We start from the raw sequence: 16,459 nt of genomic DNA on the forward strand, positions 1-16,459 counted from the left end.
GCATTAGCAACAAGTGATGGACAGAGCTAAGCGATCCCACAACCAACGGATCAGATCTCAGCTCTGCAGTCCTGCCACATCCAGTTGTGAATGGTGGTGGACAATTAAACAACTCACTGGAGGAGGAGGCTCCACAAATATCCCCATCCTCAATGATGGAGGAGCCCAGCACATCAGTGCAACAGATAAGGCTGAAGCATTTGCTACAATCTTCAGCCAGAAGTGCTGAGTGGATGATCCATGTCAGCCTCCTCCGGAGGTCCCCAGCATCACAGATGCCAGTCTTCAGCCAATTTGATTCACTCCACGTGATATCAAGGAACGGCTGAAGGCACTGGATACTGCAAAGGCTGTGGGTCCTGACAATATTCCAGCAATAATACTATAGGCTTGTGCTCCAGAACTTGCCGTGCCCCTAGCCAAGCTGTCCCAGTGCAATTACAACACTGGCATCTACCCAGCTATGTGGAAAATTGCCCAGGTGTGTCCTGTACACAAAAAGCAGGACAAATCCAACCCGGCCAATTACCGCCCCATCAGTCTACTCTCGATCATCAGTAAAGTAATGGAAGGGGTCATCAACAGTGCTATCAAGCGGCATTTGCTTAGCAATAACCTGCTCACTGATGCCCAGTTTGGGTTCCGCCAGGGCCACTCAGCTCCTGACCTCATTACAGCCTTGGTTCAAACATGGGCAAAAGAGCCGAACTCCCAAGCCGAGGTGAGAGTGACTGCCCTTGACATCAAGGCAGCATTTGACCGAGTGTGACATCAAGGAGCCCTAGCAAAACTGGAGTCAATGGGAATCAGGGAGAAAACTCTCTGCTGGTTGGAGTCATACCTAACACAAAGGAAGATGGTTGTGGGTGTTGGAGGTCAGTCATCTCAGCTCCAGGACATCACTGCAGGAATTCCTCAGGGTAGTGTCCTCGGCCCAACCATCTTCAGCTGCTTCATCAATGACCTTCCTTCCATCATAAGGTCAGAAGTGGGGATGTTCACTGATGATTGCACAATGTTCAGCACCCTTCGCGACTCCTCAGATACTGAAGCAGTCCATGTCCAAATGCAGCAAGACCTGGACAATATCCAGGCTTGGGCTGACAAGTGGCAAGTAACATTCACCCCACACAAGTGTCAGGCAATAACCATCTCCAACAAGAGAGAATCTAACCATCGTCCCTTGATGTTCAATGGCATCACTGTCACTGAATCTCCCAGTATCGACATCCTGGGGGTTACCATTGACCAGAAACTGAACTGGACTAGCCATATAAATACTGCGGCTACAAGAGCAGGTCAGAGGCTGGGAATCCTGTGACTTTCCTTACATCATAAGGTCAGAAGTGGGGATGTTCATCCCTGACTTGTCAAAGCCAGTCCACCATCTACAAGGCACAAGTCAGGAGTGTGATGGAATCTTGCCTGGATGAGTACAGCTCCCACAACACTCAAGAAGCTCAACATCGTCCAGGACAAAGCAACGCGCTTGATTGTCACCCCATCCACAAACATTCACTCCCTCCATCACTGACGCACAGTAGCAGCAGTGTGTGTACCATCTACAAGATGCACTGCAGGAATTCACCAAGGATCCTTAGACAGCACCTTCTAAACCCACGACCACTACCATCTAGAAGGACAAGGGCAGCAGACACATGGGAAATTCCCTAGAAATTCCTTTCCAAGTCACTCGCCATCCTAACTTGGAAATATATCAGCCATTCCTTCACTGTCGCTGGGTCCAAATCCTGGAACTCCCTCCCTAACAGCACGGTGGGTGTACCTACACCACATGGACTGCAGCGGTTCAAGAAGGCAGCTCACCACCACCTTCTCAAGGGGCAACTAGGGATGGGAAATAAATGCTGGCCCAGCCAGTGAAGCCCACATCCTGTGAATGAATAATAAAAAAATAATTTGAGTGCAGGAGTAGTGAAGTCTTGCTTCAATTGCATAGAATGTTAGTTAGACTTCACCTGGAGTACTGCATGCAGTTTTGGTCCCCTTACCTCAGGAAGGAGTACCATGAAGGTTCACCAGGCTTGTTCCTGGGATGGCGGGACTGTCCTATCAAAGAGAGATTGGGGAAACTAGGCCCATGTTCTCTAGAGGTTTGGAGAATGAGGGGTGATCGTATTGAAACTCTCACAATACTTAAAGGGATAGACAGGGCAGATGCATGTAAGGTGGTGGGGAGTCACAATTTCAAAATAAGGGGGAAGCCACTTAGGACCGAGATGAGGAGAAACTTTTTTTTACTCAGGGGGTTGGGAATCTTTGGAATTCTCTACCCCAGGGAGCCATGGAAGCTCACTGACTGAGTTTGTTTAAAGCAGAGATTGACAGATTTCGGAATACCAATGACATAAAGGGATATGGAGATAGTGGGAAAAGGCATTGAAGTGGGTGATCAGCCATATAGTCAAAGGGGTCTACAGCACAGAAAAAGGCCCTTTGGCCCATCAAGTCTGCACCGATCAACCAAGTCCCCAACTATTCTAATCCCATTTTCCAGCACTAAGACCATAGCCTTGTTTGCCACGGGCATCGCAAGTGCACATCCAAATACTTCTTCAAGGTTATGAGGGTTTCTGCATCTACCACCCTTTCAGGCAGTGAGTTCCAGAGTCCCACCACCCTCTGGGTGAAAAAGTTCTTCCTCACATCCCCTCTGAACCTCCTGCCCCTTACCTTAAATCTATGCCCCCCTGGTTATTGATCCCTCCACCAAGGGGAAAAGTCCCTTCCTGTCTACCCTATCTATGCCCCTCATGATTGTACTGAATGGCAGGGCAGGCTCGATGGGCTGAATGGCCTACTCCTGCTCCTATGTTAGCTCTCAAGGAGTCATTAATAAACATGGAGGAAAGCTGTGAGCCTGTAACTGATCCTTGAGGATCACCACTGTTCACATCCCATCGATCCGAGAACATTCCCGTATCCCTACTCTCTGTCTCCTACCTTGTAACCCATGTGACAAGGTTATCTCCAATTCCATACACTCATTTGTACTAATGATCTCTGGTGAGGTTCTGAACCCAACCATTTCAGTCATATTGGATCCTGAGATGAGCTGGTGACCACGTGTCCACACCATCACAAAAACTGCCTCGTAACATGGCCCAACTTCACCTTTCTCAGTCCACGTGCTGCTGAAACCTTCATCCATGTCTTCGTTACCTCGAGGCTTGACTATTCCAACAGACTCCTGGCTGCTCTCCCACATTCTACCCTCCGTAAACCTGAGCACATCCAAAACTCTGCCGCCCATGTCCTAACTCTCATCGAGTCCATTCCTCTATCACCCGCTGTGCTCGCTGACCTACACTGGCTTCCAGTCAAGCAACATCCTGATTTTAAAATTCTCATCCTTGTGTACAAATCCCTCCATGACCTCGCTCCCCTCCCTATCTCTATAATTTCTTCCAATCCACAATCCTCCGATGTCTCTGCACTCCTCCAACTCTGGCCTCTTGCACGTCCCACAATTTCTATTGCTCCAACACTGGTGCCTTCAGCTGCCTGGAATTCCCTCCCTAAACCTCTCCCACTTCTCTCTTTCATCCTGTAAAAAGCTCCTTAAAATTTACCTCTTTGACCAAGCTTTTGGTCATCTTTACAGGGCTTTACAGGGTTTGGTGAAGTCCTGTTTTAGAATGCTCCTGTGAATTGCCTTGGGGTGTTTTATTTAGTTATAAGCACTGCATAAATATAAACTGTTCTTGCAACACTTCCACACCTATTCTCGCAATGACTCACTGCGTAAAGACACTGCCCACTAAGGCACTCTGGTACAAGTTTGATCCCTGGTCTCTTTCGAGTCAGTTAATCTCAGACAAGCCACCGATTAATGGGTGACAGCTGTGTGGAGCAACCTACCTAGGGAATAGATGGGTGTGGTGATTACGTTACTGGCTGGTAATCCACAGAACATGAGTTCAAATCCCACCGGGGAGGTTAGGAAATGGAATTCCATTTAAATAAGCTGTACAGTTAAGAAGCTGGTATCAGTAAAAGAGACCAGGAAATGGTCGGATTGCTGTAAAAACCCAATTGGTTCACAGGAGACCTCCAGGTAGACAAATCTCCATCCTTATCCTGTCAGGGCTTAATAGTGACTCCAGCTCCCCCATCGATGTAGCTACTGCCCTCAGTTCGATCAAACTGCTTCAGAGCATGAACATGGCCACAGTCAGGGGAGCTGGGGAAGGGTGGATGTGAGCCAGCCATGGACACAGCATCCAAACTAGGAGCCGGATCAGCAGTTGTTGTTGGAGGCTGGGCAAGGGTCAACTTGTCGAGTCAGTTTTGGGCATAGCAATGGAGCTGGGCAGGAGGGAAGGAAGAGGAGGGGAGTGAGGAAGGGGATCGCAGCTAAGAGTGGCATCCTCGACCTGGGCCAACACCGGGCACACAATCCGGCTGCCAACTCTCACCTCAAACATCTCGTTGTCTCGCAGTGGACGGTTGGTCATGACGACGCCATTGTTGAACTCGTCGAGGGGCCGCCTGCGCTCGGCTGTCTTGTTGTTGTTGCTGAGTTTGATGAGAGTGCCACACTTCTCGTGGAAGAGCAGGGCGTCGTTGGAGGTGACTGAACAGCTGCCATCCATTGGGCTGCCCAGGCTGACATTCAGCAGACTGCCGCTGTACGCAGAAAGGATGGCGTTGTTCACAACGTCCGACAGCTCCATCCCCACAAAACCTGCAGAGGGAGGGGGGAGAAGAGAGAGAGAGAGTATGAGAAGAGACTGGGGCTCAGATACTGAAGCATCCTGGAGAAGATGCTGGCCCGGTTTGAACCGGAGTGTTGTATCCAGTTTGGGGCAGCACATTTGAGGAAGGAGGGAAAGGCATTTGAGAGGGTGCAGTACATAGGCTCACAGGAATGAAAAACTTCAGTTGCACAAAGCTTGGAAAAGCTGGTACTGGTCTCCTTGGAAAGGAGAAGGTTGAGAGATTTGATAGAGGCATTCAAGACCATGAGAGGTCTGGAGAGAGTAGGTTGAACATAAGAACTAGGAACAGGAGTAGGCAATTCAGCCCCTCGAGCCTGCCCCACCATTCATTACGATCAAAGCTGATCTCATTTCAGCCTCAACTCCAATTTCCTGCCCTCTCCCCATAACCTTTCCACCAGTTACTAATTAAAAATCTGTCTCTCTCCTCCTTAAATTTATTCAGTGTCCTGGCATCCACTGCACTGTGAGGTAGTGAATTCCACAGATTCACAACCCTGTGAGAAAAGTAATTCCTCCTCATCTCGGATTTAAATCTACCACCCCTTAGCCTAAAACTATGGCCTCTTGTTCTTGAATGTCCCACAAGGGGAAACATCCGCTCCAGGTCTACTTTGTCTGTCCCCTTTAGCATCTTATATACCTCAATTAGATCTACTCTCATCCTTCTAAACTCTATCGAGTATTGGCCTAAACTGCTCAATCTCTCCTCATAAGACAAGCCCCACATCTCTGGAATCAATCTAGTGAACCTCCTCTGAACTGCCTCCAGTACAACTACATCCTTCCTCAAGGGGACTAAAACTATGCACAGTACTCCAGGTGCGGTCTCACCAATGTCTTGTACAGTTGCAACAACACTTCCCTATTTTTATACTCTATTCCTTTAGCAATAAATGCCAAAATTCCATTTGCCTTCCTTATTACCTGCTGTACCTGCATACTATCAGCGATTCATGCACAAGTACACCCAGATCCCTCTGCACTGAAGCATTCTGAAGTTTCTCTCCATTTAAATAATAAGTCACCTTTTTATTCTTCCGACCAAAATGAATAACCTCTCACTTATCCATGTTAAACTCCATCTGCCAAATTTTAGCCCATTCACCTAACCTGTCCATATCCATTTATAAATTTCTTATTTATTCATTGCAACTTACTTTCCCACCTATTTTAGTGGCATCTGCAAATTTAGCTATAGTACCTGCTATCCCTGAATCCAAGTCATTAATATAGATAGTAAATAGTTGGGGCCCAAGGACCGAACCTTGTGGCACCCCACTAGTTATAGCTTGCCATCCAGAAAAAGACCCATTTATCCCGACTCTGCTTTCTGTTGGTTAGCCAATCCTCTATCCAAGCTAGTATATTACCCCTAACTCCGTGTTATCTTATCTTATGTATTAATCTTTTGTGAGGCTCCTTATCAAAGGCCTTCTGGAAGTCCAGATATACTACATCTACAGGATCCCCATTATCCACTTTGCTTGTCACATCTTCAAAGATCTCTAGCAAATTAGTCAAACATGATTTACTCTTTATAAAACCACGCTGACTCTGATGGATTGCATTTTGACTTTCCAAATGCCCCATTATTACTTCCTTAATAATGGATTCCAACAATTCCCAATGACAGACATTAAACTACCAGGTCTATAGTTTCCTACCTTCTGCCTCCCCCCAACTTTTTGAATAAGGGCATTATATTAGCATTTTTCCAATCCATTGGAACCTTTCCAGAATCCAGAAGAAACTGTTCCTACTGGTGGAAGGATCGAGAACCAAAGGACAACAATTTCAGGTGATTGGCAGAAGCAACAGCCACATGAGGAGAATCTTCTTCACACAGCGAGGGGGGAGGGGCTGCAATGAGATGCCTGAGTGTGTGCTGCAGGCAGGTTCAATTGTGGTTTCAAAAGGGAATTGGATCATTATCACAATTTACAGGGCTACGGAGAAATGACGAGGGAGTGGGACTCAGTGCATTGATCAGACACGATAGCTCCAATGGCCTCCTTCTGTGCTGTAATCATTCCAAGGTTCCACGTCCGTGTTAGCTGACTGGAAGGCCATTAATTGTAGAGGGGAAAAGATGGATGGAAGCGAACATGAGTTCATTATAGAGGAGCTAGAGGAGGCTCCTCAGCCCCTTGAGTCTGTTCTGTCATTCAGCTGTTCTGCATCTCAACTCTTAATTATCTCCCTTGGTTCACATCCCTTCCCTAATCAAAATCTAGCAACTCAGAGAAAATTTCTATTCGCCTCCAGCATTTGGGAGTGTTGTATGTTTTCACCACCCTTTGCTTGAGAAACTGAATTGTCCACAAACACTCGCAGGAGAGGTACAGCACGGGAGTAAAACCCCATCCCAGCAACGCATTTCAGTTCCAACTCTCCCAAAAAATATACTTCTGGGTCCTGCTGGATTCAACTCCTACAGATTCAGTGGGGAGGGGGGTCGTTGGGGATTAGGGGGAGAGGGGGAGGAAGAGAGGGAAGGAAAAAACAGCTGACAAGGGGCAGAGAGGGAAGAGGATGAAGGGATTTGCAAACCTGGGCCTGTCCTGGACCAGCAACACTGGAATTGAAATGATTTCTTGCCCATGTAAAAGCAAAAAACTTGCCACATATACAGGTCCAAAAGGTATCAACCCTTTCTTCCTGTGTTCCCTTGTTATAATTAAATTGCGTTAAAATTGTTTGGACCACACTCGGAGCACCAGAATACTTCTCATCTCCATATTACAGAAAGGATATAGGGGCACTGAAATCATTGTTAAAAAGATTTCCAAGGATGATCGCAGAACTAAGAGGTTTTTACCAGTCAGGAAGGAATGAACAGGCTGGAGCTGTTTTCTCTAAAGAAAAGGAGCAAGGTGAAGGGTTATCTATAGTTAACTTTAAAATGAAGAGGAGCATACTTAGCAGGCGTACAGAGAAGAATACCTCACATGTAGCCGGAGGGGGATGCAGGCTTGGGAAGAGACATGACCAGAACTCGGGGCCATCAGTATAAGACAGACCAACGGGGAATTCAGGAGAAACTCCGTTACCCAGAGAGTGAGGAGAATGTGGAACTCACTCCCACAGGGAGTGGTTGAGGTGAATATTATTGATACATTTAAGGGGGAAGCTGGATAAACACATGAGAAAGGAATAGAAGGATAGGCTGAGAGGGGGTGGGAGGAGGGTAGTGTGGAGCAGAGACATCAGCATGGAGCGGATGGGCAGAATGGCCTGTCTCTTGCTGGAAATACTGTGTAAATGGCACTAGTTGGTTTTCGATTTGCTACTTTTTCAGCGGAAGTGTCAGTTGCTACAACCTCATTCACCGCTAAGTTGCTAATTATTTATTGAATTTTCCTAGTGAAATAGGAGAACACAGTCACATTTCTAGGCCACCTTTCACCAGCCCTGAGCGACCCACAGTGCTTTACAGCAGGCGCGGTGCTTTTTGAAGTTTAGTCACTGTTGTGATGTAGGACATGCAGCCGCCAATTTGCTGACAGCAAGCTCCCAGAGTCAGCAGTTAGGGAAATGAGTAGATCATCGGCTGTCCTGGTGGTGTTTGAGGGGTAATGGTGGAGGAACGGGAACAATTACCTTCCTCGGTGGTGCTGGTGGTGGTGGTGACTGGGTGGCTCTCTTCTCTCCGAGGAATGTTGTCACAGCCCTGTACCGTTACCTGGGTGCACTTCCCATACAGGTCCACCACGCCCCACACCTGGGGGGGCAGCCCCAAGGCTGCAACACCACAGTCTCGCCCGTTCACCCACAGATGGAGCTCACCCCCGGCCGTCCGCTGGATGCCCACTTTGTCGCCCTCACTCAGCTGGTCCAAGTCCTGCCCGTACTCCTCCAGCACTGAACGCCCGTCCCTCAAAACCGAGCAGCCGGAGATGATCCACGAGCCACCCTTCAGGCCGGTGGCACTGCTGGGGAAGTCCAGTGTATTGGGATCTAATGCAGTCACTCCAATCTCAATCGAACCACTCCAGGAGTTCACCTGACCAGGAGAGACAAAGAAGCATTGAAACAGTTAAAGCTCCTTTTTTAATTGTACACTTTAAAAGTCCGTATTTGTGCCTTGTTGGATGTTAATGTCTTAAAATAGCTCTGAAATACTGCCATACAATACAGGTGGGTAAGGGTCAGTCGCTGTATAACACTGGGGTACAGAACAGGTGGGGACAGGTAAATCACTATGTTCCACTGTGGTACAGTACTGGTGGGGACGGGTATGTCACTGTATAACACTGGGGTACAGCACTGGTGGGGACGGGTATGTCACTGTATAACACTGGGGTACAGTACTGGCGGGGACGGGTATGTCACTGTATAACACTGGGGTACAGTACTGGTGGGGACGGGTATGTCACTGTATAACACTGGGGTACAGTACTGGTGGGGACGGGTATGTCACTGTATAACACTGGGGTACAGTGCTGGTGGGGACGGGTATGTCACTGTATAACACTGGGGTACAGTACTGGTGGGGACGGGTATGTCACTGTATAACACTGGGGTACAGTACTGGTGGGGACGGGTATGTCACTGTATAACACTGGGGTACAGTACCGGTGGGGACAGGTAAATCACTATGTTCCACTGTGGTACAGTACTGGTGGGGACGGGTATGTCACTGTATAACACTGCGGTACAGCACTGGTGGGGACGGGTATGTCACTGTATAACACTGGGGTACAGTACTGGTGGGGACGGGTATGTCACTGTATAACACTGGGGTACAGTACTGGTGGGGACGGGTATGTCACTGTATAACACTGGGGTACAGTACCGGTGGGGACAGGTAAATCACTATGTTCCACTGTGGTACAGTACTGGTGGGGACGGGTATGTCACTGTATAACACTGGGGTACAGCACTGGTGGGGACGGGTATGTCACTGCATAACACTGGGGTACAGTACTGGTGGGGACGGGTCTGTCACTGTATAACTCTGGGGTACAGAACTGGTGGGGACGGGTATGTCACTGTATAACACTGGGGTACAGTACTGGTAGGGACGGGTCTCTCACTGTATAACACTGGGGTACAGTAATCGTGGGGACGGGTCTGTCACTGTATAACACTGGGGTACAGTACTGGTGGGGTCGGGTCAGTTACTGTATAACACTGGGGTACAGTACTGGCGGGGACAGGTCTGTCACTGTATAACACTGGGGTACAGTACTGGTGGGGACAGGTCTGTCATTGTATAAAACTAGGGTACAGTACTGGCGGGGACGGGTCTGTCACTGTATAACACTGGGGTACAGTACTAGTGGGGCCGGGTCAGTCACTGTATAACACTGGGGTACAGAACTGGTGGGGACAGGTCTGTTACTGTATAACACTAGGGTACAGCACAGGTGGGGACGGGTCTGTCACTGTATACAACTGGGGGACAGTACTGGTGGGGACAGGTCTGTCACTGTATAACACTAGGGTACAGTACTGGTGGGGACGGGTCTGTCACTGTATAACACTGGGGTACAGTACTGGTGGGGACGGGTATGTCACTGTATAACACTGGGGTACAGTACTGGTGGGGACGGGTCTGTCACTGTATAACACTGGGTTACAATACTGGTGGGGACGGGTCTGTCACTGTATGACACGGGTACAGTATTGGTGGGGACGGGTCCGTCACTGTATAACAATGGGGTAAAGTAATGGTGGGGACAGGTCTGTCACTGTATAACACTGGGGTACAGTACTGGTGGGGACAGGTCTGTCACTGTATAACACTGGGGTACCGTACAGTGCGGACAGGTCTGTCACTGTATAACACTGGCGTACGGTAGAGTGGCGACAGGTCTGTCACTGTATAACACTGGGGTACAGTACTGGAGGGGATGGGCCTGTCACTGTATAACACTGGGGGACAGAATAGGTGGGGACAGGTCAATCACTATGTTCCACTGTGGTACAGTACTGGTGGGGACTGGTCTGTCACTGTATAACACTGGGGTACAGTACTGGTGGGGACTGGTTCGTCACTGTATAACACTGGGGTACAGTACTGCTGGGGACAGGTCTGTCACTGTATAAGACAAGGGTAGAGTACTGGTTGGGACGGGTCTCTCACTGAATAACACTGGGATACAGTACTGGTGGGGTCAGGTCTGTCACTGTATAACACTGGGGGACAGTACTGGTGGGGACAGATCTGTCACTGGATAACACTAGGGTACAGTACAGGTGGGGTCGGGTCTGTCACTCTATAACACTGGGGTACAGTACTGGTGGGGACAGATCTGTCACTGTATAACACTGGGGGACAGAATAGGTGGGGACAGGTCTGTCACTGTATAACACTAGGGTACAGTACAGGTGGGGTCGGGTCTGTCACTCAATAACACTGGGGTACAGTACTGGTGGGGACAGATCTGTCACTGTATAACACTGGGGGACAGAACTGGTGGGGACAGGTCTGTCACTGTATAACACAAGGGGTACCGTACAGTGGGGACAGGTCTGTCACTGCATAACACTGGGGTACAGTAGAGTGGGGACTGGTCTGCCACTGTATAACACTGGGGTACAGTACTGGTAGGATGGGTCTGTCACTGTATAACACTGGGGTACAGTACTGGTGGGGACAAGTCAATCAATATGTAACACTGCGGTACAGAACTGGTGGGGACGGGTCTGTCACTGTATAACACTGGGGTACAGTACAGGTGGGGACAGGTAAATCACTATGTTCCACTGTGGTACAGTACTGGTGGGGACGGGTATGTCACTGTATAACACTGGGGTACAGCACTGGTGGGGACGGGTATGTCACTGCATAACACTGGGGTACAGTACTGGTGGGGACGGGTCTGTCACTGTATAACATTGGGGTACAGTACTGGTGGGGACGGGTATGTCACTGTATAACACTGGGGTACAGTACTGGTGGGGACGGGTCTGTCACTGTATAACATTGGGGTGCAGTACTGGTGGGGACGGGTATGTCACTGTATAACACTGGGGTACAGTACTGGTGGGGACGGGTATGTCACTGTATAACACTGGGGTACAGAACTGGTGGGGACGGGTCTGTCACTGTATAACACTGAGGTACAGTACTGGTGGGGACGGGTATGTCACTGTATAACACTGGGGTACAGTACTGGTGGGGACGGGTCTGTCACTGTATAACACTGGGGCACAGTACTGGTGGGGACGGGTCTGTCACTGTATAACACTGGGTTACAATACTGGTGGGGCTGGGTCTGTCACTGTATGACACGGGTACAGTATTGGTGGGGACGGGTCCGTCACTGTATAACAATGGGGTAAAGTAATGGTGGGGACAGGTCTGTCACTGTATAACACTGGGGTACAGTACTGGTGGGGACGGGTCTGTCACTGTATAACACTGGGGTACAGTACTGGTGGGGACAGGTCTGTCACTGTATAACACTGGGGTACAGTACTGGTGGGGACGGGTCTGTCACTGTATAACACTGGGGTACAGTACTGGTGGGGACAGGTCTGTCACTGTATGACACTGCAGGACAGCACTGGTGGGGTCGGGTCTGTCACTGTATAACACAGGGGTTCAGTACTGGCGGGGACAGGTCTGTCACTGTATAACACAAGGGTACAGTACTGATGGGGACAGGTCTGTCACTGTATAACACTGGGGTACAGTAATGGTGGGAACGGGTCTGTCACTGTATAACACTGGGGTACAGTACTGGAGGGGATGGGCCTGTCACTGTATAACACTGGGGTACAGTACTGGTGGGGACAGGTCTGTCACTGTATAACACTGGGGTCCAGTACTGGTGGGGACAGGTCTGTCACTGTATAACACTGGGGTATAGTACTGGTGGTGTCATTCTGTCACTGTATAATACTGGGGTACAGTACTGGTGGGGACAGGATTGTCACTGTATAACACTAGGGTACAGTACTGGTGGGGACGGGTCTGTCACTGTATAACACTGGGGTATAGTACTGGTGGGGATGGGTCCGTCACTGTATAACACTGCGGTACAGTACTGGTGGGGATGAGTCCGTCACTGTATAACACTGGGGTACAGTACTGGTGGGGACGGCTCTGTCACTGTATAACACTGGGGTATAGTACTGGTGGTGTCATTCTGTCACTGTATAACACTGGGGAACAGTACTGGTGGGGACAGGTCTGTCACTGTATAACACTAGGGTACAGTACTGGTGGGGACGGGTCTGTCACTGTATAACTCGGGGGTACAGAACTGGTGGGGACAGGTCTGTCACTGTATAACACTGGGGTACAGTACTGGTAGGGACGGGTCTGTCACTGTATAACACTGGGGTACAGTACTCGTGGGGACGGGTCTGTCACTGTATAACACTGGGGTACAGTACTGGTGGGGTCGGGTCCGTCACTGTATAACACTGGGGTACAGTACTGGTGGGGACAGGTCTGTCACTGTATAACACTGAGGTACAGTACTGGCGGGGACGGGTCTGTCACTGTATAACACTGGGGTACAGTACTGGTGGGGACAGGTCTGTCACTGTATAACACTAGGGTACAGTACTGGTGGGGACGGGTCTGTCACTGTATAACACTGGGGTACAGTACTGGTGGGGCCGGGTCAGTCACTGTATAACACTGGGGTACAGAACTGGTGGGGACAGGTCTGTTACTGTATAACACTAGGGTACAGCACAGGTGGGGACGGGTCTGTCACTGTATAAAACTGGGGGAGAGTACTGGTGGGGACAGGTCTGTCACTGTATAACACTAGGGTACAGTACTGGTGGGGACAGGTCTGTCACTATATAACACTGGGGTACAGTACTGGTGGGGTGGGGTCTCTCACTGTATAACACAGGGGTACAGTACTGGTGGGGACGGGTCTGTCACTGTATAACACTGGGGTACCGTACAGTGCGGACAGGTCTGTCACTGTATAACACTGGGGTACGGTAGAGTGGGGACAGGTCTGTCACTGTATAACACTGGGGTACAGTACTGGAGGGGATGGGCCTGTCACTGTATAACACTGGGGGACAGTACAGGTGGGGACAGGTCAATCGCTATGTTCCACTGCGGTACAGTACTGGTGGGGACTGGTCTGTCACTGTATAACACTGGGGTACAGTACTGGTGGGGACTGGTTCGTCACTGTATAACACTGGGGTACAGTACTGGTGGGGACAGGTCTGTCACTGTATAAGACAAGGGTAGAGTACTGGTTGGGACGGGTCTCTCACTGAATAACACTGGGATACAGTACTGGTGGGGTCAGGTCTGTCACTGTATAACACTGGGGGGCAGTACTGGTGGGGACAGATCTGTCACTGGATAACACTAGGGTACAGTACAGGTGGGGTCGGGTCTGTCACTCTATAACACTGGGGTACAGTACTGGTGGGGACAGATCTGTCACTGTATAACACTGGGGGACAGAATAGGTGGGGACAGGTCTGTCACTGTATAACACTAGGGTACAGTACAGGTGGGGTCGGGTCTGTCACTCAATAACACTGGGGTACAGTACTGGTGGGGACAGATCTGTCACTGTATAACACTGGGGAACAGAACTGGTGGGGACAGGTCTGTCACTGTATAACACAAGGGGTACCGTACAGTGGGGACAGGTCTGTCACTGCATAACACTGGGGTACAGTAGAGTGGGGACTGGTCTGCCACTGTATAACACTGGGGTACAGTACTGGTAGGATGGATCTGTCACTGTATAACACTGGGGTACAGTACTGGTGGGGACAATTCAATCACTATGTAACACCGCGGTACAGAACTGGTGGGGACGCGTCTGTCACTGTATAACACTGGGGTACCGTACAGTGCGGACAGGTCTGTCACTGTATAACACTGGGATACGGTAGAGTGGGGACAGGTCTGTAACTGTATAACACGGGTACAGTACTGGAGGGGATGGGCCTGTCACTGTATAACACTGGGGGACAGTACAGGTGGGGACAGGTCAATCACTATGTTCCACTGTGGTACAGTACTGGTGGGGACTGGTCTGTCACTGTATAACACTGGGGTACAGTACTGGTGGGGACTGGTTCGTCACTGTATAACACTGGGGTACAGTACTGCTGGGGACAGGTCTGTCACTGTATAAGACAAGGGTAGAGTACTGGTTGGGACGGGTCTCTCACTGAATAACACTGGGATACAGTACTGGTGGGGTCAGGTCTGTCACTGTATAACACTGGGGGAAAGTACTGGTGGGGACAGGTCTGTCACTGGATAACAATAGGGTACAGTACAGGTGGGGTCGGGTCTGTCACTCTTTGACACTGGGATACAGTACTGGTGGGGACAGATCTGTCACTGTATAACACTGGGGGACAGAATAGGTGGGGACAGGTCTGTCACTGCATAACACTAGGGTACAGTACAGGTGGGGTCGGGTCTGTCACTCAATAACACTGGGGTACAGTACTGGTGGGGACAGATCTGTCACTGTATAACACTGGGGGACAGAACTGGTGGGGACAGGTCTGTCACTGTATAACACTGGGGTACCGTACAGTGGGGACAGGTCTGTCACTGCGTAACACTGGGGTACAGTAGAGTGGGGACCGGTCTGCCACTGTATAACACTGGGGTACAGTACTGGTAGGATGGATCTGTCACTGTATAACACTGGGGTACAGTACTGGTGGGGACAAGTCAATCACTATGTAACACTGCGGTACAGAACTGGTGGGGACGGGTCTGTCACTGTATAACACTGGGGTACAGTACTGGAGGGGATGGGTCTGTCACTGAATAACACTGGGGTACAGTACTGGTGGGGACGAGTCTGTCACTGTATAACACTGGGTTACAATACTGGTGGGGCTGGGTCTGTCACTGTATAACAATGGGGTAAAGTACTGGTGGGGACAGGTCTGTCACTGTATAACACTGGGGTACAGTACTGGTGGGGACGGGTCTGTCACTGTATAACACTGGGGTACAGTACTGGTGGGGACAGGTCTGTCACTGTATAACACTGAAAGACAGCACTGGTGAGGACGGGTCTGTCACTGTATAACACTGGGGTTCAGTACTGGTGGGGACAGGTCTGTCACTGTATAACACTGGGGTACAGTACTGGTGGGGACGGGCCTGTCACTGTATAAAACTGGGGTACAGTACTGGTGGGGGCAGGCCTGTCACTGTATAACACTGGGGTATAGTACTGGTGGGGATGGGTCCGTCACTGTATAACACTGGGGTACAGTACTGGTGGGGACAGGTCTGTCACTGTATAACACTGCGGTACAGTACTGGTGGGGATGGGTCCGTCACTGTATAACACTGGGGTACAGTACTGGTGGGGACAGGTCTGTCACTGTATAACACTGGGGAACAGTACTGGTGGGGACGGGTCTGTCACTGTATAACTCTGGGGTACAGTACTGGTGGTGTCATTCTGTCACTGTATAACACTGGGGAACAGAACTGGTGGGGACAGGTCTGTCACTGTATAACACTAGGGTACAGTACTGGTGGGGACGGGTCTGTCACTGTATAACTCTGGGGTACAGAACTGGCGGGGACAGGTCTGTCACTGTATAACACTGGGGTACAGTACTCGTGGGGACGGGTCTGTCACTGTATAACACTGGGGTACGGTACTCGTGGGGACGGGTCTGTCACTGTATAACACTGGGGTACAGTACTGGTGGGGTCGGGTCTGTCACTGTATAACACTGGGGTACAGTACTGGTGGGGACAGGTCTGTCACTGTATAACACAA

At 49.8% G+C, this 16,459-nt stretch overlaps 1 protein-coding gene across 4 annotated transcripts in view; it reads right to left on the minus strand.

Moving 5' to 3' along the window:
• Positions 1-16,459, minus strand: part of neurl4 (neuralized E3 ubiquitin protein ligase 4) — a 250,673-nt gene that overhangs the window by 192,483 nt on the left and 41,731 nt on the right. For all 4 annotated transcript variants that reach the window (XM_041181342.1, XM_041181341.1, XM_041181340.1 and 1 more), the window contains exons 2-3: positions 8,346-8,748; positions 4,440-4,708 (exon numbers count right to left, since the gene is read on the minus strand). In XM_041181342.1, coding sequence (XP_041037276.1) covers positions 4,440-4,708; positions 8,346-8,748 — 672 coding nt within the window. The remainder of the gene's footprint in view (positions 1-4,439; positions 4,709-8,345; positions 8,749-16,459) is intronic.

The sequence above is a fragment of the Carcharodon carcharias genome, assembly GCF_017639515.1.
Source record: "Carcharodon carcharias isolate sCarCar2 chromosome 33 unlocalized genomic scaffold, sCarCar2.pri SUPER_33_unloc_1, whole genome shotgun sequence".
Taxonomy (NCBI): Eukaryota; Metazoa; Chordata; class Chondrichthyes; order Lamniformes; family Lamnidae; genus Carcharodon; species Carcharodon carcharias.